The sequence below is a fragment of the Epinephelus lanceolatus genome, chromosome 1 (genome assembly GCF_041903045.1).
Source record: "Epinephelus lanceolatus isolate andai-2023 chromosome 1, ASM4190304v1, whole genome shotgun sequence".
Taxonomy (NCBI): Eukaryota; Metazoa; Chordata; class Actinopteri; order Perciformes; family Serranidae; genus Epinephelus; species Epinephelus lanceolatus.
Genome location: NC_135734.1, coordinates 37,394,658 through 37,419,583, shown reverse-complemented (window position 1 = coordinate 37,419,583; position 24,926 = coordinate 37,394,658). Strand labels below are relative to the sequence as shown.

The following is a 24,926-nucleotide window of genomic DNA, read 5'->3' as shown; positions in this document are numbered from 1 at the left end:
TACAGTACAAATAAATCTATTGATACTAGCAGCATTCACAACATATGGTCCGACATTCAAGCAACACTAAAAACATTTAATACTGTTCGTAAATAGTTCTAGAAACTAATTTGTTTTGCTTCCCTATATTGTATATACTGTATATTTATATATATACGTATTTATTTATATCTCTACTACAAGTGCAAATGACCAAAAACAGTTTATTTAAGAAAAGAAACAGAAATAATCAAAGTAAAGTGACAGCTGTCCTTGGTCAGAGTGAGATGATTCTGGATTTCTCTTCTTTTTTTTCAAAGACTTACGAAATCTACATATACAAAATATATGTGTAAAAAAATAAATAACATGGTCACATGAGTCCGGATTTTCAACTATTGCACATTCCTTCCAAGATGCACTTTTTGAACCTAAATATGATTTGCTCACCAGTCATTCAGTCAGGGACGTGTGTGGCTCAAATCTTAAACCGATCTAGAGGATATAAAATCTCACTGGAGAGTCTACTGCATAGAGTTCAGTCTTGTGGACAACGTGAGTTTCCTAGCTACAGAAGCCATTGTCCTCTCTATTTGTTTAGACTCGACCCTATAAACAATCAGTCGAGAGATGTTCAGAGTCTCACCTCGGTGAGAGCTGATAAACTCCGAACCTGAGCGTCTGAACATCTGTTCTTTCATCATCTGTAGGGCGACTTTCCAACTATAGTGTCGTTACCGTGCTGGCGTCACGTAAACACATCAGTTTCCCTTTTTTTTTTAAACACACTTTGTTCACTCTGATTCAACCAATAGAATTTTTGTTCACTATTTTCTCTTTGAAAAATACTTTAATATGGCACATTTAATGTATCTAAATTAGGCAAAACAACAATATATCTTGTGACAATCAAAATGACATACAACTATTTCATCAATATGTGATAACTTCTGTCTATAAACATAAATACATATTTGTTCTCTAGATGAAAAAATAACATTTAGTAGTTTGGTTTTTTTTTTCATTTAATGACTCTGATGAACTCATCAAAATTTCACTTGTTGCACAGTGGCGGACAGTGCAGGTGCAGTGCTTGTCGAGGTTGCAATGACAGTTACCATAGTGACAGGAGCCTATGCCATCCAATAAATAAATAAATAAATTAGATAAATAAATTTTAAAAACAGCGTTTTTGAGCTGTCCCTCTCAGCGAAGGAACGTTTTCTCTCCACTAGAAGCTTTTTAGTATGTCACAAAAATACTACACTCATACTGAACAACGCGTCAGAGCTTGTACATTATTTACAGTGATCCACACGAGGGTCGAGGGGTGCTGGCAATGGTAATCTCCTCGGGGGTGTTTGTACTGTCTCCCCACTCCGCTGTCACACCAGCCTTCTGGTAGGAAACGCACTATTCACAGTTTTAATTACGTGTCAATCTCTACAAACTAAGCTAGCCTTGTTGTATTTTTTTTGGCACTAACAGTGGCCACGGGGATGAACAGCCACTAAGAAATGAGTTGAGAAAGGAGGACGGGGAGAGATGGCAGTAACAGAACAAGTGGAGTAAAAACACACACAGTTATAAGGACGCCATGCTAAGGACTGATCAGGTTAAAGATAATACTGCAGGTTTGATCCACGAGCCTTTTCAGTCTTCTTCGAATGTGAATTTCACAGTTCATACTCAACAACTCTATTCCTCCTTCCAGCTGGTGGTCCTGACCGTGGGTAGCAGTGTCTTTTTGCCTTGAAAAGATAAATCACATCGAAGACAACAGGCTGGAACGCTGTGGGAGGTGTCCGATCACCACGAGGGAACTAAACAGACAGTCCTACACTGAGCTCATTTCAGCTGGCTCTCGTTCTTTCCAAGCAGAAGCCGCTGCTATGCCACACTTGTATTTGAAAGAAACAACAAACAAAAAAGAATCGGCAGAGATTCAAACAAGGACGGACACATACATGCATGTGCGCTCACACCTCAGCTAACAACCCACACCCAACACCACCACCTCCTCCTTTACTGAGTGAGTCCAAGTTACTACAGTAGATTACACACTAAGCGATGAAAAGAAAAGTCTCTTTAAGAACAAATCTAGATAGCATCTAAATTAGTCTAGAGCCGACAATAGTTATAGTAGCTTACTGGACTGGAATGAAGGGTTTTAGTAGCTGAGCATGTAATACTGCTCATCGGTCTGCTGGGGATGGAGCTGAGGGAGAGGTGCCGAGGCTGAGCTGGGCCATTGGCTCGGTGTGAGAGGACTATCTTACAGAAAGAAACGCTAAGAGCGACACAATGATGAGGCAGCGTTGATGAGAGTGTGGGAGAAAAGGTGACACAGGAAGAGGGCTGAGGGAGGGGTGGGGGGAGGGTGGAAATGGGGGAAGGGGGCTGCTCTTTCAGGAGTAGATAGTGATAACCTCGCGGCCACCTCCGCGGACCAGGAGGACCCGGTTGAGGCCGTCAGTGAGGACCTCCAGGAACTCCATGTCTGGGAGAGAAGTGTTAAAGAAGCTAGAGCAAGCAAGTACTGATACTGGGTCCACAGAATGAAAACTCAAAGGGACAATCACCCCCAAAATATCAAAAATACAGATTTCTCCTTTTACCTGTAGCGTGATTCATCAATCTAGATTTTTTTGGTGTGAGTTGCCCAGTGTTGGAGATGTCTGCTTTCTCTTATGCTGGATTCACACTACACAAGATTTTTGTCCATTCCGATGGTCACTATGTCAGATTATGTGATTGTGGGGTCATAAAATCGTGCCGTGATTTATCCGACAGACATTACAGACTACACGCTGGTCCACGACCAGCCATCCCTGGTCATCTTTCCCAAATGTGCGTGATGTCATCGGGTTATTCTTGTCCTATTTTTATTATTATTACTATTATTTCAGTCACTGTGTCTGTTCATGTGGCAGCCGAAATGTTGTTGTAGTACCGTAAAAAGCGCCACCAGATGGCCCCACCAGTACCTACGAAACATTCAAGTTACTGAAACCTCCGCAACAAGTTCCTGCAAATGTTTCACAATAAAAGCCTATTTAGAAAATGAAGGGATTCTCTCTACCAAAATTATAAGGAGCTTTTAATTTTAAACAGATACAGGAAGTGTTGAGTTTGAAATGGCGGCGCGATGCATTAACTTTATCAAGGCAATCGGGAGCGGATAAAAAGTAAAAATATAAAAATACAGAGTGATGAGGAATGATAAATAACGGCCCATTTATAATGTAGTCTGTTTCAAATGAAGCTGAAATTTTATTACTTTATATCCTCCATTATGAAGAAGTAAAATTGTTTGCTAGCTTGATGCTAATGGCCCTGGGTTGACAAAGTGCCTCTGCTGTTTCACACCATCATTGTCCCCTTTTTACTCTGTGTGGTAACATCCCTAGAGGAAACATCATAAAGGCTGGGGTGTTGTTGTCATACAGTTGTCCACGGCAGCAGAACGCTCTGTGCTCCTATTGGTCAAAGTGACAGCTGTGACAGGAGCAGTTGTGAACGACACAAAGCAAAAAACATTGTTTCTAATCTCAGCCATGTCTTAAACAATGAATACAGATTGTTACCATCGAACCGGAGATACAGGGTCCCACGATTCAATCAGGTCAGAGTGAAAAACTCTTTTGTGCATCAGTCAATCTTGAAATTAAATACAGAGCTCAACCGCAGATCAAGTGTATGTTAAACAGCTTTGAATGTCATCTTCTGTGTTTATATTGTTAAATGTAGGGCTGACCCAAAAAATTAGCTTCGTTCGATGGCACGGGATTCGATTGTGAAAAACAAAATTCGAATATTCAGCCTTTTTTTTCTCCCGTTTTTTGGGGGGACCTTGAACGCAACACTAACCCTGCCACTCGGCTACTTTTTGTGTGTACAATTTTAATCATGCCGTCCATTTACAGTTGTTTTTTTCCCCTTTAGCCATATGTAAACTCAAAGAACGAGAAGCAATGTCTGTTAGGCATGTAAGATTTCATGTTCCAGTTCCAGTTTGTGTTTTTAATTGATTGATTGTTTTTGGTTGGTTGACAAATAAGGGCCGGCCCCATTAGGCCGAGTAAAGAAGTCATCTGGTCTGATTGTTGCATGAATTCGCCTAAAAAAGTTTCACAGTAAATCAGAGAACAGGGATATTATTATTGCCACGGGTTATTTGAAATGGACAAAGTGAGTTAAGGGAGAATAGCTATCATGTAATTAAAAAAGAAAACATCTCTGACAAGGAAACAGAAAGCCCGATGTGCAATGAATGGAGACCTGTTATCCTGCTTGAAGACAGACGACTAAATTCTTTCAACAATGTGACTCAAAATAATGATAAAATAGATTTTATTGATGTAAAATAATATGCTGATGGTGACATTTTCCACCGGTCTGCTGCGCTCTGAGTCTGGTGTCAGTGACACATGCTGCTCTGAGTTGCACATCTGTCTGCTTGCGCTGCAGTGCGCCGAGGGTTTTAATTTTTAGTGTTAAATCAAAAGTTAAACACTACTTATCAGCAACCAGAAGTGTTTTTTCATTTGTGAATATTTGTATCTTAATTCTAGGGTTGCATGAAACTACTCTTTCGCCATAATTTTTAAGTTATTAAAAATAATAATAATAAAAGATGGTTTATCGCGTAAGACACTCACTGTTGCTCATGATCCAAGCAGACACGGTAGGACGTTGCGTTGGGCTATAATTGGGCTGATATTGTGTAGTGTGAACCTGGCATTTAACATAATGAAACTAAACAGCTTGTGGTGCTCAACGCGCCAAAAAATATATTTGGAAAACTCAACAGCAATGTCTCCATGTCAAACTATTGTTTTAAGACACACTGTTTGCATTTACCTGTAGAAGATGATCAAATATTGATTAGTGCAGCTAAACTTCTATCAATATCAGATAAACCTCCCATTGACAGGGGGTAAAGGCTGCTACAAAATACGGACAGTCTCAGCAACATACTTCATATTTTGTGTTACTAATCTCTGACAAAAATCCTCTTTGAATCCAAATGCAGTGTGCCAAGAGAGTAATTAAAAAGAATAAAACTAAAATATTATCTGTAAATGTTATTTGAAAGCTCTGCCTTGTTCCTGCAGTGGCACTGTCTGTTCCTAAATCCTAATTAGTTATTTGCCTCCGCTGCCATCTCACACATATTTTCTGATAACAAATCACAGCTATTTTTATCCCTGAAGTCGATTAACTTACCATTTATTGCTTAAAACACGAGTCTTTTCCCGGGGTAGGAAAGTGCCTCGAGGCTTAAACTGATTTGGACTGTATCTGTAGAGCGCCACGAAAAGTTTCACTGTTTTTCACAACACCTGAATTAGGAATGAATCTCTTTATGATATTTACATTTACGTTTCATTTAGGATATTAATGGGACATGATCATTTGAAAGTGACATTCTGGGTGTAAAACTTCAAACACGCATGATCAAATTGTCTTATATTAGAATCCCACCTATTAGTTACAAAAGTCTTTGTTTCAAGGTGACAGTATTTCTTCCCGATGTATTTGAGCGTCTCTTATATCTTGTAAGTCCTGAGGATAGTTTTCAGATAAAATCATTTGCTAATACAGATTCACATGACTGCATTTTAAGCCTCCAGCCTTGTTCGCAACAATTTTTTTGAGCCCTCCAGAGTTGGAGGCACCTAAACTATCCTAGGACACAACAGTCGAAACCCCAGTGACTCGACAGTGTCTAAGCTCACTACTCGTGCAGTACTGCTGTCTCTAACACATTAGCAACTCCTCCTCTCAGTAAGTCTACCTCTGTCCTGGTGAAGGATACAGTTCTCGTCACCTGTCCTGTTCTTGGGTGGCCCGGGCATGTTGAGGAGGACTAGCTTGGCCTCTGAGGACTTTTTGATGATGACTTCATTCAGCCGGAGCGCTGTGTGCATGCGTCGCACATTGGACTGGTTCCTGCGTTAAGACACAGCAACAGAAAATGAGGTCAAACTGTTTCACGCTGATTAAGTGACATTTTATAGCATGTTACAAAGTATTTCGTGATGCTAAGCTGGTCGAGGTGACAGATGCTCATTCACACGCATGTATTCCATCTTCATGTGCTCATGTGGCTAACCTGGTCAGAATGAGATGTGAATGGACTGAATGAGGTTTATAGGAGCTTCAGTTACTTACAGGTTCTCCCACTCGCTGCAGCATGGCAAGAAGAGAAACACATGATCAGTACTAAGCTAGTCTACCTATTACAGGAGCTGCATATAAATCCTTTCACAGCAGTGTGGCAGACCTCTTTGGTGCTACACTTTACAGAAAGAAAAGACTCAAGGCTCTTTTTGTCAGGAACAAGAGGGTCATTCACCTTTACAGCAGGTAAAGGTTCAACGAGCATTTCAAAGCACTCACGGCTTCATGTTGAAGATGTCTTTGATGCCCTCTGGTGTGGCTGCGCCAGGCGGCTTGGCAGGCTCGCCGTCTAACTTCTCGGTCCAGGTCATCTGGACCTGCTCCCCGGGGCTCTTAGCCCCCTCTGTGGGGGTCAGCGGGGTGGCCGGAGTTGCTGGGCTGGCCGGGTTGGTGTTGTCATGGATAAGCTGGACCTGGGCAGGGGGGGACACAGGGGAAGAGGCCGACTTTGACTATGAGACGAGAGGAAGAGAGGACGGATGTGGATTTACATGTACATTGCATGGAAGGTTGAAAGAGTCACGGTTGAGGTGGAAATGTAGGAATGCAGGTCAAAGTCACAGAGAGCCACAGTGTTTGAGAGAGGGAGAGGGAAGAGAAGTGTTGTTAGGGAGCCTTACGCTGTGCAGTCTGCATATTATGTGGTTTCTCTTACAGTTACATGGGCTGTGATTGAGGCAAGGAAAAAGTGAGTCTTAATCACGTTACCTTAAAATTAACCTGCAGTTAAAAAACATGATGCAGTCAGTTTAACAGAAATCTAAAACTGTGGATTAATTCAAGAAACATAAAACCTGCTCAACATACCTGCTACTACTATCATGGCAATACCATACCTCATATAGTATATTTCACAAAATGTTGGACTATTCCTTTAAATTATATAGCCTTGTACTATTAATAATACACCAAACGTCTATTGATAGTGTTCCTTTACTTTATGTTATGCACTACTATGTTATTCAGTCTTTGTTTATCATGCAGATCCTTTTGAAATCTTATATCTTAAAGGGACAGTTCATCTCCAAAACAGAAATGCATATTTTTCCTCTTACCTGTAGTGTTATTTATCAGTCTAGATTGTTTAGGTGTGAGTTGCAGAGTGTTGGAGATATTGACCTTAGAGATGTCTGTCTTCTCTCTAATATAATGGAACTAGATGGCACTCAGCTTGTGGTGCTCAAAGCGCCAAAACACACACATTTGAAAAACTCAACATCAATGTCTCTTTCCAGAAATCATGTCCCAGTTACTCAAGTTAATCTATAGACCTTGTTGTGAGCCGTTTCATAGACGAGAGGTTTGTGCTTGTGACAGCATGAGATGTAAACATTAATGGTGTCCTCCTTGGCTGAGCTGTAACTTTAGCTAGCTCAGTGGTGCTAGGTGAGCTAGCAGTTGATGCCAGGCATCCAGGGTGTGCGCTGGGCTTTGAAGCCAATTTTTCTAGTGGTCAAATAGTCCAGTTACACCATCACACGATGCCCTGCGGCCCCAGAAGACTTTCCTATTTACTTACATGGCAAAAGAGACATCTGTAAATCAGTGGATACATTTTTTTGAGTGTTAACAACCACCATGAACTGACTCACTTCACTTGTGGGATATTATCCATTTGGTCCAATAACATTTGGAAAGTCTAGAAGAGCTGCACGATAGTTGGTGGAGCGCTAAACTGGAAGTAGCCAGCTCAGCCCGCAGACATCTTTAGTGTGCCTGCTCTATGGGCTACACAGTGCAGAAGCAGTGCCGATCATTCAGGTAATTTTATTTGTGGCATTTGAACTATTTTGGCTTTATGCGCCACTTTCATAGGAATGAACCAGGCCCTGCTTGCAGGTCTGTATTCAGTTCTCTTCATACATCCATGGTAGACACATGCTTTCTTTTGGGCGGTGATATGGTCGGCTGGAGTAGTTTGGTAGATGAAAATAGTTCTTGAGTAACCAGGTCACGATTTCTTTGCTTTGAGCACCACAAGTTTAGCGCCATGTAGTTCCATTATATTCAAGAGAAGGCAGACATCTCTACAACCGATATCTCCAACACTCGGCAACTCACACCAAAACAATTATAACTGATACATTATACTACAGGTAAGAGGAAAATTGTGTATCGTTAACTGTCCCTTTAAAAAAGAAGAAATCACAACACCCTTGGGTGTCCGGTTTAAATCTTCTCGCTCAATCTGCCACTTTTTTCCTTCGTGCAACTTCTGTGTTGTACACAGCAATAACTTCAAACTAAGGTCAGCTGTGCTCTACCTCTTCCTCAGGCTTCTCCTCCTTGCTGGCTGCTGGTGGTTCCTCGGTCACACTCAGCTGGGTGGTCACAGCGGCCGGGTTCTTGCGTCGGATTGACCCGCGGGATGAGTCAGTGATGCTCTGAATCTGTGGAGATACAGATGGAGCAAAGCAAGGAGGAGGTGATATGAGTGGAGATTTCTTTTTTTTACATACAGAGACCATGCTCAATATTTATGAGAAGCAAGAAAGGTCAGGAGTGTGTTTTTAGGAGACATTTATTTACTGTATATCGCAGCAATGACTCACAAAGGTGAGGTGCAAGTGAGGATAATTCCACTGCACTTATTAAAGTTATTGACGTGGAGAACCAGGCAATCTTTAAGTTCAACAAAGAACTCGGAGGAGCTAATAATAGAACAACACTCAGATCGATATCTTTTATTTTTCACATCTGTCAAAACACCATCATGCTGTGATTCACAAAAGCAAAGCGTTTGGTGCTGTGGCTGTAGCCAGCGCTGATAGAGCGGGTAAATATGGTGTCCCACTGCTCCGCTTTAACCGCAGACATGCTTTTGTCCAGAGGGGCTTATGTGTCATGTCAAGTCACATCAGGCCAAGCCATGCCATGCCAAGTCGCCCTGTCAAGTCACGTCAAGTTTATGTGTGCATCTTTGAGTGCAAACAACAAAACTTAAGACTTAGGCGAACTTTCTTACCTCTCTCTCACGCTCAGTCTTGGTCAGGTTGATCTGTTTGAGCATCTGCGACCGTTGTTCCATCACCAGAGTCTTCTCGTAAGTGTAGGCTGAGATGTCGCTGTCATGCTGAGATTAAAAGAAATGGGCGGTTGATTTGTCTTTTATTATTATTGTTATTTTTTGTGCTCGTCACAATTATTCACCAGTATATTTATTTCCAAGTCACTCATGAATAACGCTGTCTCTCCCCCTGCTGAACCCTGAGTGAGATCTATGCTCGAAACACGAGCATAAACTGGTTCGAATGATGTGTCGATCCACCGACCATGTCTCAAAGCAAATGTGCTAATATCTGTTCTGAATGGCCGCACCTGAAGGCAGGGTGAAAAGCCAGCCTGCACAGAGAGGGGCAAGATACCATGATGACACAAATGGGGATAGCAGTGCACACTTTTGAGCTGTCTCTCCTCGGAGGCATTCATGGTGTCTCACTTGGTTGTGCACACGAAAATGACACAAGTCATTATGTGGAGAATGAAAAAAAGAAAAGAGCTCGAGAGAGAAAATGAATTCCTCCTCCACATACCCGATTCATTGCTTCACAATGTGGCTGTGTATCTCAGAATGTTGGTTTTTTTAATAATTGTAGGACTCATTCCCTCCACCTCTAACGTCAGTAAGACGAGAGGGGAGGAGGTTTTACAGACTCTGTTTGACCATCCGCTGAGCACTTCAGTCGAAGCATACTGAAGCCTTAACACACATCGTATTTCACACTGTACCTCGCACCAATCAGCTGGTTTATGTAGCGCAGTTCCCAGGGCAGTCATGCTTCCTTCCGCCTGTGCACAACGCTGGTCGTGTTCACTAAAGCAACTGGCCGAGCCCACGGCACCGCTGGGTTCTCTGATTATGTAACCAGCTGAGTGCCACTGAGAATACAGCTCTTAGAGATGTACTTTTACATGTATTTCTTTTTACATACTTGTCTGAGGAAAACTCACCATTTCTACGACTTCCACCATGGCGTCAATACGGAGATGATAGAGGAATGTGGTCAGGTCTTTTTTCATCTGGATGCTGTTGTCGTCCAACTGGGCCACAGTGAAGATGCGCATCTTGCACTTCCTCCAAACCTGAGGAGCAAAAACAACACGCTGACATATCCTTACAGTATTGTTTTGTGACTACTTTATGTAGGTTTTTATCATTAGTAAATCTTAGTGAATATAATCTTGTCCACCCCTTTAGAACTAAGAAAAATCGCCACAAAATTCGACAACAGAAACTTCTCAGCTGCATCTCTGTCTTGTCTGTTTTTGCAGTAGTAACTGTATCACAGTACCTTGTGCTGGCGGAGAAGGAAGGGCAGCAGCATCAGCATGCCTCCATCGTGGACGATCCACCACACATCAATGTGACCCTCAGTGAAGCGCTCTCCATTGGACGGGAAGGCTGAGATGTTCTTCGGGACAAGTAGAGCCAGGTGAGCGGCGGTGGTTTCTCTGACCAGCTCTGCAGAACAGACACATACAGAGAGGCTGAGGTGTTAGATCTGAACTGGCATGTTTTGGTTACTTTATGTTTTGGCATGACTAATTCTGTCGTCCATCATCAAATATTCCTTCTTTTCTTTCATGCTGTCTTATTAGGGAAATGTTCTTTTCACTTTCCCCCTGAGCAGAGAGTTTAAACAGCAGTATGAGCTGCTCAAAGCTTGAGCTGGTAGGGATTTTGTCTTGCTGAGATGCTCCCGCAGCACAGATACTGGACATAAAAAGAGCTTGGAACCTGTCGTTCTTGGTTGAAGAGAAGTACACCACTTCAACACACTACCCCTCAAATCTGCTGAAGCTTTTGAATTGAATTATCAGGTGATTTGCTTCCCCAGTGACCCACCAACAAAGTTCCTCCAGGTCTGGTGCTCGTCGCCCTGCCTCCAGTTGCGCGGCCAGGACACCAGCACAGCGTTATGTTTCAGGCCACCAAGCCCGCTGGCCTGGATGAGGTGGGAGGTGGCATCACGCAGGTTCGAGGACACGGTCACTTGACAGAAGCCCTTCACCTTCTCAGTCTCCATCAGTTTACGCAGCGCCTGGAGAGGCAAGATAATATATGTGACTGAGGCACAGAGAACAAGTGAAATATAACATCCAGGTTTCAACCTATAGTATATGATCAACTGACTGCGGATCAGTTTCATTGAAAAACAAAATGAATTAATAAACAAAAGTAAGACCAAGAAAACAGCAATATGACATGAATATTAGTAAGTACATGCACTTATATGTCAAGCGGCAACCTCCGGGGCTGAAAAATGAAGCCAACACAGAAGTGCCACTTGAGGCTTGCTCCAGAAGCCAGTAAATCCCCATAGACCCCCATATTAAACAGTAAAAATAAACATGTTTACAGCCTGGTACAAAAGACGGTTTTGGATTCCATAGTTAATTTCCCCATGCCTAACAATTGTTTGGTGGGTGAACTTATATAACTCACCCATTTAAATGTTACAACGTTGGTAAGGTAACATAACCACGGTGTTACCTCTGATTCATTGAGTATAGGTTAGCTGTAGCTATTTCAGTTCATTTAAGTCAATTGTAACGTTTCAAGTCTTGCTCAGTGTTTTTTGCTAACGAAATTTAGCGTTAGTATGATCACAGTTAACCATATAATGTAAATGTACCATGCTAACCAAGCTAGCAGCTAGTGTTAGGGTTAGCACTACCTTCTTGTTCAAATATGGTCACTTCTGGCTCCAAAAATCCAAGATGGCGACAGCCAAATCCCAAACTAGGTGCTTCAAAACAGGAGTCCACAAACCAACGGGTGAGGTCATGTTGGCTACATCCATTATTTTATAATAGTCTAGCAGCTAGTGTTAGAGTTAGCTTCACCCTCTTTTTCAAATGGTCACCTCTGGCTCCAAATATCCAATATGGCGACAGCCAAAATGCCAAACTTGGGGCTTCAAATGGGAGTCCACAAACCAATGGGTGAGGTCATGTTGGCTACATGCATTATCTTAAACACTCTTGCAGCTGGTGTTAGAGTTAGTGTCACCCTCTTGTTCAAATATTGTCAATTCTGGCTCCAAAAATCCAAGATGGCGAAAGCCAAGATGCCATACAACGGGCTTCAAAACCGGAGTCCACAAACCAATGGGTGATGTCACATTGGCTACATCCATTATTTTATATAGTCTAGCAGCTAGTGTTAGAGTTAGCTTCACCCTCTTGTTCAAATATGGTCAATTCTGGCTCCAAAAATCCAAGATGGCGACAGCCAAGATGCCATACAATGGGCTTCAAAACCGGAGTCCACAAACCAATGGGTGATGTCACGTTGGCTACATCCATTATTCTATACAGTCTATGGTACATATACATAAGTGCCCATATATTCACACATTTGCAAGTACACTAAATAAATCAAAGGTATCCCAGGTTAGATAAATCCCCTGATCAAGGTGGAGGCAATGTCTTTTGACTTGTATGTCTATGTTCAAGTAGCCTATGTCTTTGTGCCAGCTAGCTGGGCATGGTTTCTTGTATGTGATTCAGTTTAATGACATACATTTTCTTCCACAAAAGAATTTGAAAGAACTTTCTATTCAAGATTTAAGGGCTCCCTACCTGCTCTGCACGCTGGGTCTGTTCGTGGTTCTCCAGGAAGGTGCCCTCTAGAGCCGTTCCAACAATGGTCAGACCTTTACCCGCCTTCAGCTGGTTGGTCAGAGAGAGCAGACGAGGCTGCTCCACGTTCTGCTCTGCGTCTGTGCTGACCAGCGTCAGCAGCTGGGGCCTGAAGAGAGGGGAGAGCAGAAGAGAGAGAAAGTGAAAACACAGGGCAGAAAAAAGTTGAGGCAAAGAAATGCAGGGCAGGGAGGACAATGGAGAGTCAAATGAAGGTGTGGCGGAAGAAATGTAGGCAGAGTTAAAGTCCTAGTTGGGAAGGAGAGAGAAAAAAAACAGCATGAAAGGTTGACGTGTTAATATGAATTCACAAACACAGCTCTGATGAAGAGAATCACATTAACTGAGAGAGGATGGCTCAACATGTACAGACATGATGTTAATTAGAACCATGTTAAAATAACACAAGTGTGACTTTGCCCATGTGCATCATACCTCCAGTTCTTGGTGTGTGGCGGACCTTCCTCCAGCCGCATGAGAGCGTAACGTGCAGCACTCAGAGACAGACCTCGTATCCCGTCGCCCCACTCTTTCTCTGCACTGTGACACACACACGAACGCCAACAAATATTAGTCAATCAGAACATGAACAATAGTTTTGCAGCTTCATTCTAAATCTAAAAAGTGACAGTGATACAGTCAGCACGCTGAAACAAATCTACTTTTAGACGATGGTTTGACATAATGCAGTGTGATTAAGGATTAGGCATCACTGGTAAATGTCAAGTTGATATGATGTCACTCACCACAGGGAATCACAGCACCTAAATGCTCAGTGTGTGCGGCTCAGTGCAACTCTTTTATAAGTATGGATGGATTACTGAGTGACTGCGCAGGGGTCAGAGGAGCCAGAGCCACTGTTTAAAGTGACTGATCAGTTCTTTTTTAAGGGAAAGTTTGCCTTTATGTGGATGTCTAATCAGTGTCGATGATAAATGTAGTCAACTGAAGCAATAAATTCCTTGGTGCTTGCTGTACTGACCGAGCTTGCAGGTGAAAAAGGCAAGGAAGAACTAATTTCAGCTTGGATTTCGCCTCTGGGTGGTCAGGGGGCATGCTCCACATGCCGCTCAAAAACAGGACTTCCTTGTTCCCTTTGCTTGTATTGCAAACTAGCTACATTTCAAATATGAGTTTAGAGGATGTTATAGACGAGGTTTCATTAAACAGTGTTTTGGCTGACTCAGATATTCAGCCATATTTCCTCGAGCCAGAGTATACGACCGAAGAAATAAAGTGCAGAGAAGCCGGGCTGCAGCTACAGAAGATGATATAGCCGGCAGGGACTCTCCAGAACCTGAGGTGCCATGAGCAAACAGCAACTGGTGGTGCCTTTGCTCAAATTGCCCTCGGATGCCAACAGAAACTGAATCATTCTGCTGCAGTGAATCTCAGAGTGGGCAGTTTCTGCTGGATGGTTGTCTTGAGGTTGGCCAACGCCGACCTCGAAGGAGCCTGAGTGTGCGTTACTATCCTTATTTGGACAGAGGTGTGCTGGAGGCTTTCTTCAGGATCCCGAAAATAAACTGGAAAAAACAAGCGAGACCAACACGGCTGAGAGGGCACACGACCACTAAGTGAGTATTTTTGTTTGCCTGGGTGCAGACCTTTGAATCCGCCCACTCCACTTACTTAGAGTTGACTGATTTTGGTCTGGCATCGTGACATGAAACACCAATTTCAGTTGAAATAAAAAACAACCAATGAGTGCCTCAGAGGGACTAAAAAATAACCGCTTAGTGCCATGGGCGGTACTAACAGCGCTGTCATGCTGTTTTCAAGCGTTGTCAAGCCACGTACCACAACGAGCGGGCTGATCCACGCACAGCTGAAGTGAGTGTTTTTCCATCACAGAGCAGGGCAGGTAAAAGAAGTTCACCTGCTGGAGGTGAGCTGTTTGCAGAGGTGCAGTAAGAGCCTGTTGTCTGCAGCTCTCACTGTTGCTGGTTCTGCTTTTACTCTTCCTCCCCGTGGTGTTAGTAGTTTTTTTGAAGAAAAGCCACTAACAAAGTTAAGCTAATTTGGTGATAAACACATTTAATATCCTGTAGATCCTTCAGAATATAAGTCCCCTGTTATTTTGTTATTAAAAGCTTTTATGGTGAAGCAGCAAAATAAAGTAATGTTGGGTTTTCATTAGCAGTAACTTAGCACGACTCTCACAGAGCTGAGAGCGAACATGAAATGGTAAAATAAAGCAGATGCTGCGATGGCTACGCAATATGAAAATCGGTTAAAATGGACGCAATGTCAGACTGAAGATGGAAATGGAGTGGAACAAGTTGACAATTCTGTCCCATATCAGGCAATATTTTTGTCACCTAACGATATTTTTTGGCCAACAAAGTAATAGCTATGGGCTACGGTGGCGGTAGGAAGGTTTTGGGCGTCACACACAAGCTCACGTGCAATGCATCCTGGTACATGTAGGCACTGCCGACACAGCTCCAAGAGCAGGAGAACTCAGTTTTCTCGGTCAGTATAGCAGGCACTGAGGAATGTATTGTGTCAGTTAACTACATTTACCATCAACACTGATTAGACATCTACATTATAGGTGACTAGGTCTCACCTTAATACTTACTATCTATAAAATACAGTAAAATAAATAATGATATTTAAATTAGGACAACAACATTGCCTTACTTTATGAAAACAGAACCTTCATCACAGCTTTTCTTTTGCTGTTTTCTATGTTATTTGTATAGTGTGCTGTAGTTGTTCGTATAATATCTGTGCAGAGGAGTGTCAGTGTGTATCTGCTGTGGCAGGAAGCCTTAGACACGAGTCAGAGAGCGTTGCTTTATCTCTAAGGTGAACTAAATGCAGAAATTCAGGTGTAGTTTTTGAACCAACAGCAGCTCTGGTTCACTTGGAAAATGTCATAGAAATAGATGCAAAGTGACAAATTAAGCAGCTGTAGTTTTTGAGCTATCATCTGCAAAACATCCCTGAAAGAGGCACAAAAGGATACAACCTTTGTAGTCTCATTGAGTCTGGGGGTATGGCTCCTATGTCAGAGATGTTGGGGGCGTTTTACATGCCCATGATGATAAGGAGAACGTGACTTGTAACAGATGGTATCTACATGTTTCACATCATGAGCACTCTTTCATAACAGAAAATGACAGAAGTCCCAACAAACAGTGGAACAAAAACCAAAAACACCCCCTTCCCTTTAAACCCTGAAACAATAAATATTGATGTAATATTGAAGAAGCAGAGAACTATTCAAATACAGCACACACACACACACACACACACATTCAACACACTTTCCAGCAAAACTCAGAGGCAGCCAGCAAATCCAATCTCTCCTGGGGTTGCGCTCCACTCACCCTGCGAACTCGATATACTTGTAGATAGAGCCGGCAATAACCATGGCGACGATGGCGTAGTACCAGGAGCAGAGGAACATGAGAGTGAGACACAAGCTCATCCCCAGGAATGACAGCGCCCTGCAGTGATGGATGGCAAGACACATTTAAAATTGATTTAAAAATACACACTTGAGCTGCCATTTGTCACAGTGGCTGCCGAACTGACCAATGGTAGAACTTGAAGCGGGGTCTCCAGTTTGGAGTCCTCAGCAGCGTCTGCAGAGCACAGGCCAAGTTCACAAACATGTAGCACATCAGGAAAAACCTGCAGGACACACACAAACACAGAAACTCGATTAAAACCTTAAAATTCACAGCTCCTCTTATGTCTCGTGACATAATAGAGTGATTTCACCCTGATTGCAGCCCACTGAGTATGTTATCTTAATAGCTGTCACATTCCCTGGTATTTATACGTATTACTGGAGCAGAAAAGCAGCCTGCCCTTTTGTGCGATGAGCTAAATCCTGAGCCCATAAAATTTGGCATTTGCATCGTTTAAGGAATAGCAGGGGGAACTGGCTGCTCTGAAATCTCCCACTGTTGGTTTTTCAAAAATGGCAGTAAATTAGAGAGTTCAGTTCTCACATGGAGAGGATGGGAGCCACCGCATCCAGGGAAGCGATGAGGATGCCGCTCTCGCAGATACAAGCTGTCAGCAGGAGGGACCATGTGGGTTCTCCATTGGCCTTTCCGTGGCCAAAGATCTGTAGGGACAACACAGAAACATGATAACACCAGTGTTGTTGTCGGAGTGTGTCTGCTTGGAGTGCTGTTTGTCCCAGTTTGTAAAATCATTAGAGAGGAAATGAACAGTGTAAATAAATAGGAAGACTGACCCGAAGGGCGGGCACGATGCCATCCTTGGCGATGGCCTGCATGAGACGAGGAGCTCCCGTCAGACTCTGTAGCCCGGCCCCGCAGGTGGAGAAGAAGGAGCCGATCACGATCACCCATGGTGACGGCCAAGCCAATGTGCCGATCACCAAATTCCCGTGGACTCCCTCTCCGAATCTGAAGGAGATGGGAAAAGATCGCTTGCCATTTCAAACCACATGACATTGTTTTTTCAAATGGTATTATTGATAGTAAGCATGTTGCTTTTCTTCGGCTAACCAAAGATGGACTTACTTGTCCTGGAGGACCACACCCTCGATGCAGGCACCAAACAGAATCACACTGGACATGTCTGAGCAGTTCAGATCAGGAAAGTAAAGGCATTTCATAGACAGGTGTCATGTTTTTAAAATGGTAGGTATTTATTTAGCCAGCATGAATGCTCCTTAGAAGACACCTGTTTGTGATTGACGAAACCTAATTATAAAAATCATAAACCAATCCCTTTGACAACGCACTTAATAATATGATAAACCAATCAATTGCATTTGCTGAAAAAAGACATTGCATCAATCGATTTTGTTTAGGATAATATCTCAGAGATCAGTGACACTGCAACTAATATCCTTCTGCTTTATTAACTCGCGATTGCATAGGCAGCCCACTGATGCGATTAGACGTCCTAATCGAATTTGTTGAGACCCCCGAGCCGATTACTCCGAGATGCATGGAAGACATTCAAGATGGCTGCTTCAGAGTTCCTGTAATCACATCTGTACATGTGTAGCAGCCAAATAATGTTTCACAGGCCACTTTTTTAAATGCTCAGTCGTCTTTTGTGTCAGCATCTTTTACATGTCTTCAATAATTTTACAGAAGAAATTCAATATTTGATAAAATACGCAATGCAGTTCTTTCACTAATAAAGAGTTGTCCTCTCCTATAAATGATACAGACAATCAGAAAGACAATGCAATACCCCGAGTCAAAATCCAACTGGTATTGTTACAGTTATGCAGGTTAGCAACAGATTAATCTACAACTTTGTGTTTTATCTTCTCATGCAGATGCATCCGGTCCCCTCCTGATCAGATGGATTTCCAGCCAATCTCAGACGGTTCAGGCTGATTACAGCTGTTTAATATGGGGCGGGCTTCAGACGATGACTAACAACTAACAATGCTGGGGACACTAAAATGCGCACAAACCTAGCTCAGTAAAGAGCATGTTTTTGAAAACAACCAAAATGACTACAGCTGATTTAAAACTTTCTGTGGAAGCTCTGTTTTTAAATTCTGGTGGCAACAACAGCAACACACACCATCACAGCTCATCTCTGCACACTCAATCTGTTTACATCTGTCCATCACTCAACATTATGTCACATGTGTTGTTGCTGTGGTTTTCCTTGGAAATCAAAGATGAACTGAGAGGTTCCAGACTAATTTGCATTTGCAATTTGGTCTGACAGTGTCAGGCAAGCAGTTATGGCCTTTCACAGTTTAAAAAGTTGACCTTTAATTATGGTGCTCCCTGCAGGTCAGTGCGTTTTTGTTGCAGCAGAGCAAAGCACCATCATCGCTTCAAGTCCTGTCAACACTGGACCAGTGGTGTCTGACATTGCACTGAGCTTAAAATATAATGTGAGTGGTTATCAGGCTGGAATACTTGTAAAACTTTTAGATGTCTCGTATAAACAAGGTCATAATTAGGATCTGTGTGACATTAACAATCCTGGGGAGTACATCTGACTTATGGTGTTCTTTCTGGACTCATCAGTAGGTTATAATACATAATACATAATCCTCCAATTTTTCTGTGCAGTGACCCCTGTTATCCTGCAGGGGGCAGTATGAGAGGATACAGACTAAAGAGGTGGTGGTGATGGCTGCAATGGTCCCAACGGGGATCGACTTCTGGGCATCTCGCAGATCTCCGGAGCGGTTGGAGCCAGCCATGATCCCTGAGCAGATAATCGGGAAGCAGACATTAACAAGGTCAGAGTTTTACACACTTACAGACACAGGGTGGAATGAAGGAGTATGATCAAGAAGAAGATAAGAAATAAAGCTTTTCACCTGTCACAGAGGGGAAATAGATGCCGACTAGCAATGTGAAGAAGCTGGTGATGTCGGCCAACACGTAGCGGTTTGAGCTGGTCAGAGGGTCGTCCTGGTCTTCCACTGACTCCATTTCTTTTCTGGCAATCAGATCCCCCTTCTCATAGTAGTTCCCAAATAGGTTCTCTGGACAGGTGAGAGGGACGTAGGGAGGAATAGAGACGCAAGGGTGGAGTGAATGTTTTGTGTAAACCAGGTTTAAAAAAGGACAGAAACGTATTCATAGATTAGAGATACGACTACCTGCTTTACTTTACCTCATGACTTCATCAGTGATATTTAGTTTTTCCAGTTATGAAGCTCTTATGTTTGTGTTACCATAAACAAGCCAAAAAAAAGCATTACAGAAATTATTTTGCAGAGATTTGGACATTAGGCTCCAAAAGGCTGTAAGGATTACTGTAAATTTATTATGTTGATCTGTTCTCTAGACACAACATCTATTGCACATCCGTCTGTCCTGGAAGAGGGATCCCTCCTCAGTTGCTCTTCAGCTGTGAGGGTCCAAGGACAGAGGGATGTTGTGTGCTGCAAAGCCCCCTGAGGCAAATTGTGATTTGTGATATTGGGCATTATAAATAAAATTAAATTGAAAAGGCCTGGGCTTACATTTGAGTTCAAATGTGGTACACGTTGTCTCCCACCTAAACCTTGTGCTTGAACTGCAACTTTTATGACGAGCCCCCAGAGCACAAAAACATGGCATTCACATCACGAGTGTAACCACTGGTTAGGTTGATTACATCTTCATCTTCTGAACTTACGAGAGCACTAAAAAGTTTTCACCCCAATGGAGGTTTTCATGATTTATTGTTTTACAGCATCAAAGAATCAAAGTAGGTTTAACATGGCTTTCTGGTTTTAGACGTCTCTGACGAACTGTGACATTTAAGAGCCTTTCTGTTAAAATAATAAGACATAAAAACTTCCAACGGGGGTGCATACTTTTATATAGGCACTATATTAACAATGGGCTCTGAATGGGCTTTCAACACAGGGCTTCCTGTTAGTCCTGTTACAACTGCTAGAGAGAAATGAGGTTAAGCTAGCCCTGGGCTCTCTGTAGCCTCGGGTTACAGGTAGCCCTGGGCTGACAAATGGAAGTGCTGCTGCAGTCGGGGTGTGTTACCTTCTTCTGCTTTAACTTCATCATTTTTCTACATTTCCTAGAAAGACTTTCAGATTCTTTGTATGGCATGATACATATTTATATAACATCTCATGCATACAATACAGTTGAACCCACTTTAGCAAAGTCAGTGTATGTATGTGGTCAGCACAAACTATATCAGAGAAAATTCTGCAGCCACTTACACTGGAGATATTATGTATCCACATTTGATGACAAATGTTTGTACATCAGAAAATCACTCACACACAGTCATAACCTGTTTTAAGACGACCTTTGCACATCAGTACAGGAGAAACCGCGGACACCACCACACTATCAGTGACTCAGCAACATATTAAGACAGGAGACAGAGAGACATTTTGTGTACTGTACACAGAAGTGTGTGCATCTGTGTGCTCACTGTATGAAATTGATTTAAAGCGGATGAACCAACCTGCCAGGATTCCACTGGTGACCCCCGGGATGCCCTGGATCTCTGACACATTGTTGGCTGTGAAGTATTTGTCGCAGGTAGCATTGAGGAAAGGTGAGTCACAGAACATGCGCCACAGCTGGGTGGTGACTGTCCCATTAGCTGTCTCAAGGGTCTTGGCACACACATCGAAGGCCTTCCACACCAACGTGCGGTTACCCAAGAGACACACTCTGGAGAAAAGAAAAGCATTAGCATTTAGTTTGGACTTCCTGTATAACACATTGATAACAATAACAACAATCTAAAATCACAAAATGAGTGCCACATTGTGCCTGCAACTTTAGGGCTCCTCGATTATGACAAAAATCATCATCACAGTTATTTTGGTCAATATTGAGACAACAGTTATTTAACAAGATTTCTCATCAGCCTTGAAAAGGTTATGCATTTATTGAACTTAAAAAAAAAGTGGATTTTCTTAAACTTAAAAAATAATAAAATTAAAACAAAGACCGAAACACGCCACACCCTGACAGCGAGTTTGGATTTTCAGGGAGGGGTGAAAGCACGCCTTTGTGAGAGGAAAGGGGTGTGTTGGATTTATAACACGACAAATTGAGAGCGTCATTGCAAAACAGAATGCGGCACAATAATTATTTTATCTCAATTATCTTGTTTTCAATTAATTGTTGGAAGCCCAATCTTATTTGAAAATATAATTTGATTAATTGACCAGCCCTACACAGTTTCATCTGATTCCTTTCAATTTGATTAATTTGATCGCCTATTTTAATTTAATTAATTTTTAATTTTAATTTTATATAATTTATTAATCCCCAAGGGGGAAATTCAATTACGGTCCAACAGGTCTACAGATTTAAATTCTATAGTAAAAACTTAGGTGGAAAAAAACAACTAAAAAACTAAACTAAAATCATTTAAATAGCAAAAAATAAACTTAGATACAATAAAATAAAATAATAAAATAAAATGAAATAATAAAATAAAATAAATGTCATTTGTTCTAAGCTTTATACTTCAACCTCAAATAACAATATTCTCCACAGAATGATTTAGTGATTTTTTGCAGGGTTTAAAAGTGGACAGATATGTTAACTATAACTGGTGATTCATCAGTAACTCCGTTTTAAGCAAGCGACAGCCTCCAAGGCTTAAAAATGAAGTCAACGTCAAAGTGCCAGACCTGCAGTTCCTCTAATGGCCACTTGAGGCTGGCTCCAAAAACAAGTCAATCCTCATAGACTTACACGTTAAAATGTCCAACTTTACAGCAGAAATAAACATGTTTACAGTCTGATACAAAAAACGTTTTTGTCTCTATAGCTACTTTCAACATTCATGACAATTGTACAGGTGGTGAATTTTTTATATGACTATCCCATTTAAATTTTATTAATACTTAAAGTTATGCATATTTAAAAGCATGGCCACTGAATGACAGGCTGTCTGCGAGGCATTACCACAGTCTGGGAGTCATATTCACCCCAAATTCTAAGATGGCGACAGTTGAAATGCCAAACTCGAGGCTTCAAACCTGGAGTCCACAAATGAATGGACGTCACGATGGTTACGTCAATTATTTTAATACAGTGTACGGTTTTAACCCACACGTCTAGAAGTCGAGTAGAGTTATTGGCACGAGGGAAAAACATCTGAACAAACAGAAACACATCTAAGCAGGCGGTGTATTTCAGTAAAAACAAAAACAATACTTAATTCCAAGCTTTCAAATCAACGCAGGTGTTCTCTATCATCCAATCAATGTTGTGACATGTTGTTACAAACCTAGCGTGTGTTGTGTGCTGGGTGTGTATTAAATGTGTCCAGGTGTGTTTCTCTGCTCGGCTGTCAGAGTTATGATTTGTGTCTGAGCTTATATTCTGTCACTGCTTACGGGAAAACAGGAGGTTCGACGGCGGTCTTGATGACCCCGGCGTAGACGGCCAGGATGGAGAGAATGACGCAGGCCAGAAACACCAAGGCCAGCTTGTTGACGTACTTCACGCCGACAAACACCACCGTGGCCATGGAGGTCAGCAGGATGGTCCCGTACACTCGCATGTTGTTCAGCAGGGCGGCCTCTGCCTCGGCACCCTCCAGACCCTCCAGGGGAAAGATGGCCGCTTTGGGCACTATGTAGATCTGAAATAAAGGGATAACATTATTATTCCTCCTCCTCTCTATATATCCAGGGACATCATACCTGCAATTTCCTCATAAAAGTTCTATACAATCTCACTGCTGCTCAAGGGCATCTTGGTGGTAGTTGTTTAGGGAGTGTTACTCATCCACTTTCCCATCTCACTTTTCCCCAGCCTGTCTGGGGATTTAAACTGGCACATTTCAGGTCACAAGCCTGCTCCTCCAGCTCGCTGTTTACTGCTGGATTTAATAAATTTCACCCAGGGTGAAAAAAAAGGACGAAATATAATAAAAGAGAGGTGAGAAAAGCATGAGGTGAGTAAGGAGGACAACTCTGTGAAGTGTGAAAACATGTGATGCTCACATTAACAGTCCTCCACTGGAGCTCGGAGCAGCATAATACTGCCCTGCTATTTCAATCCAGCTTAATTAAAGAACTCAAGCATGGTATTAATTTTCAAAATTAACTGCCATTATTACACTTTTACTACGGGTCAATCTAAGAATAGTCCCATCATATATAAAACGGTAAACCCCTAATTAGCCCATCAGTATCTGTCATCAGCTTTAGATGATTCATGCTGGAGCTGTTACATAAGCATGGGAATTTCTCTCTTTTTTTTTTTATAATTATCTGGTTTCCACCCAAAACACTTGAATCACCATGTGAGAGGAAATAAAACTGAACAAGGAAAGAATATAAAATTGAAATGAGCAGGGAAGTCGGGGCTCATTTCGGTCATTTGGCTGGAGAGAGTGATCTGATGCTAAGAACAGCATTATCACTAGGCAAACAAATCTCCTGCTTCACTGTGAACTGTTCATGCTTCCTAAAATAGCAGCATCAGTTTGTGTTCTTGGCTCGGGTGGAAGGATGAAACATATTCAAATCAGCCTTCTCCAGATCCGCTCCTTACAATTCTGCAGGGATTGTTATTTTACAATGGAAAATAAGCCAGCTTTGACCCAGAAGACAGAATTAACCTCCAGGCATGATCAAACTCTGCATATCCATTAGAGGCATCCACAAGGAGAAGAACGGAAGAATAAAATAAATAATAAATAAATAAACACACACTGGTATGTTGATAACAGTGGACCAAAGTGATGAGAGCTGTTTCAAGGAATTGTCTTGTTACTCCGCCAGTGTCTTGATCGCTTGCTAATGCAGTATTTGCATAATTACCCAATAGTCCGTGCAGCATGGGGGACTGCAGTGGAGGGAGCGCAGAATAAAAGGCAGAGGAGGAGGAGGTGGAGGAGGACGAGGAGGAGAGGAATGAAGATCGAGATGAAAGATCCCTGCATTTCATCAACTGATCAGAATTCACGTTGAAGAACACACAGCTCGAGAAAAAATAGCTTCAAAGGGCTTTGTGGAGGAAAATAAACTGAAGGAGAACTCTGTTTTCAACAAGGCACACAGTGGCACATAATGATGCACTGCTAGCTTTCTTTTTTTTTATTGGGAGCACAGGTTTTTTTTTTTTCCACATTTGCCAATTCATTAATTTCACTGCGCTGACAGTGTCAGAGTCCACAGCAATCAAGCTGCACTACACTGTGCTGTCAAGGATTACAGCGATGTCAAAAACCCTTCTTGGATTATATTTTCTGCTTGAACAGACTCTGATAAGAACCAACTAAAGACACAGTGAAACAAAAAATACATTTTACAAGTTCTAACCCTGCGTCTTTGTGTCTGCTGTTCAGTTATTGCTTGATTTAAATATATGTAATCTTTGAATATCTTTATGTTCTCATGTTGAGAGAGAAGATTCCACTTTCATGTTTACCGTCATATATATGAAGCTACTTCCATCATAATCTGGCTCACAGGATGTGAAATATGTGTATGAGCTTGTCATGTCCAAATTTTTTTTAGACGGTTACTGTGTTCAAAATCCCTGTTGCTACTTGAATCTAGTCTCACATAGCCAGGCCTGTCTTCAAATTTTGTCCTAGCGCTGTGTGTGAAACAACAACAACCACCAAGTTAGACATCTATGCCCTAAAATGTCTTGTAATATCAAATGTGGTACTTTCTATTATGGGGATTCAGCCATTTT

At 42.1% G+C, this 24,926-nt stretch overlaps 1 protein-coding gene across 5 annotated transcripts in view; it reads right to left on the bottom strand.

Moving 5' to 3' along the window:
- Window positions 1-809: 809 nt before the first annotated feature.
- The window catches only part of slc12a5a (solute carrier family 12 member 5a), a 231,524-nt gene continuing 207,407 nt past the window's right edge, over window positions 810-24,926 (bottom strand). For 3 of the 5 annotated variants that reach the window (XM_078170026.1, XM_033626399.2, XM_033626397.2), the window contains 20 exons: window positions 22,610-22,857; window positions 20,713-20,924; window positions 19,106-19,273; window positions 18,892-18,990; window positions 17,322-17,379; window positions 17,030-17,204; window positions 16,779-16,897; window positions 16,357-16,455; window positions 16,149-16,268; window positions 13,246-13,350; window positions 12,751-12,919; window positions 11,012-11,207; window positions 10,458-10,627; window positions 10,117-10,248; window positions 9,131-9,238; window positions 8,430-8,555; window positions 6,385-6,617; window positions 6,157-6,171; window positions 5,801-5,934; window positions 810-2,479 (listed from right to left, as the gene is read on the bottom strand). In XM_078170026.1, coding sequence (XP_078026152.1) covers window positions 2,388-2,479; window positions 5,801-5,934; window positions 6,157-6,171; window positions 6,385-6,617; window positions 8,430-8,555; window positions 9,131-9,238; window positions 10,117-10,248; window positions 10,458-10,627; window positions 11,012-11,207; window positions 12,751-12,919; window positions 13,246-13,350; window positions 16,149-16,268; window positions 16,357-16,455; window positions 16,779-16,897; window positions 17,030-17,204; window positions 17,322-17,379; window positions 18,892-18,990; window positions 19,106-19,273; window positions 20,713-20,924; window positions 22,610-22,857 — 2,778 coding nt within the window. In that variant the 3' untranslated portion in view covers window positions 810-2,387. The remainder of the gene's footprint in view (window positions 2,480-5,800; window positions 5,935-6,156; window positions 6,172-6,384; window positions 6,618-8,429; window positions 8,556-9,130; window positions 9,239-10,116; window positions 10,249-10,457; window positions 10,628-11,011; window positions 11,208-12,750; window positions 12,920-13,245; window positions 13,351-16,148; window positions 16,269-16,356; window positions 16,456-16,778; window positions 16,898-17,029; window positions 17,205-17,321; window positions 17,380-18,891; window positions 18,991-19,105; window positions 19,274-20,712; window positions 20,925-22,609; window positions 22,858-24,926) is intronic. The other 2 variants (XM_078170027.1, XM_078170029.1) reach the window with 1 other exon arrangement.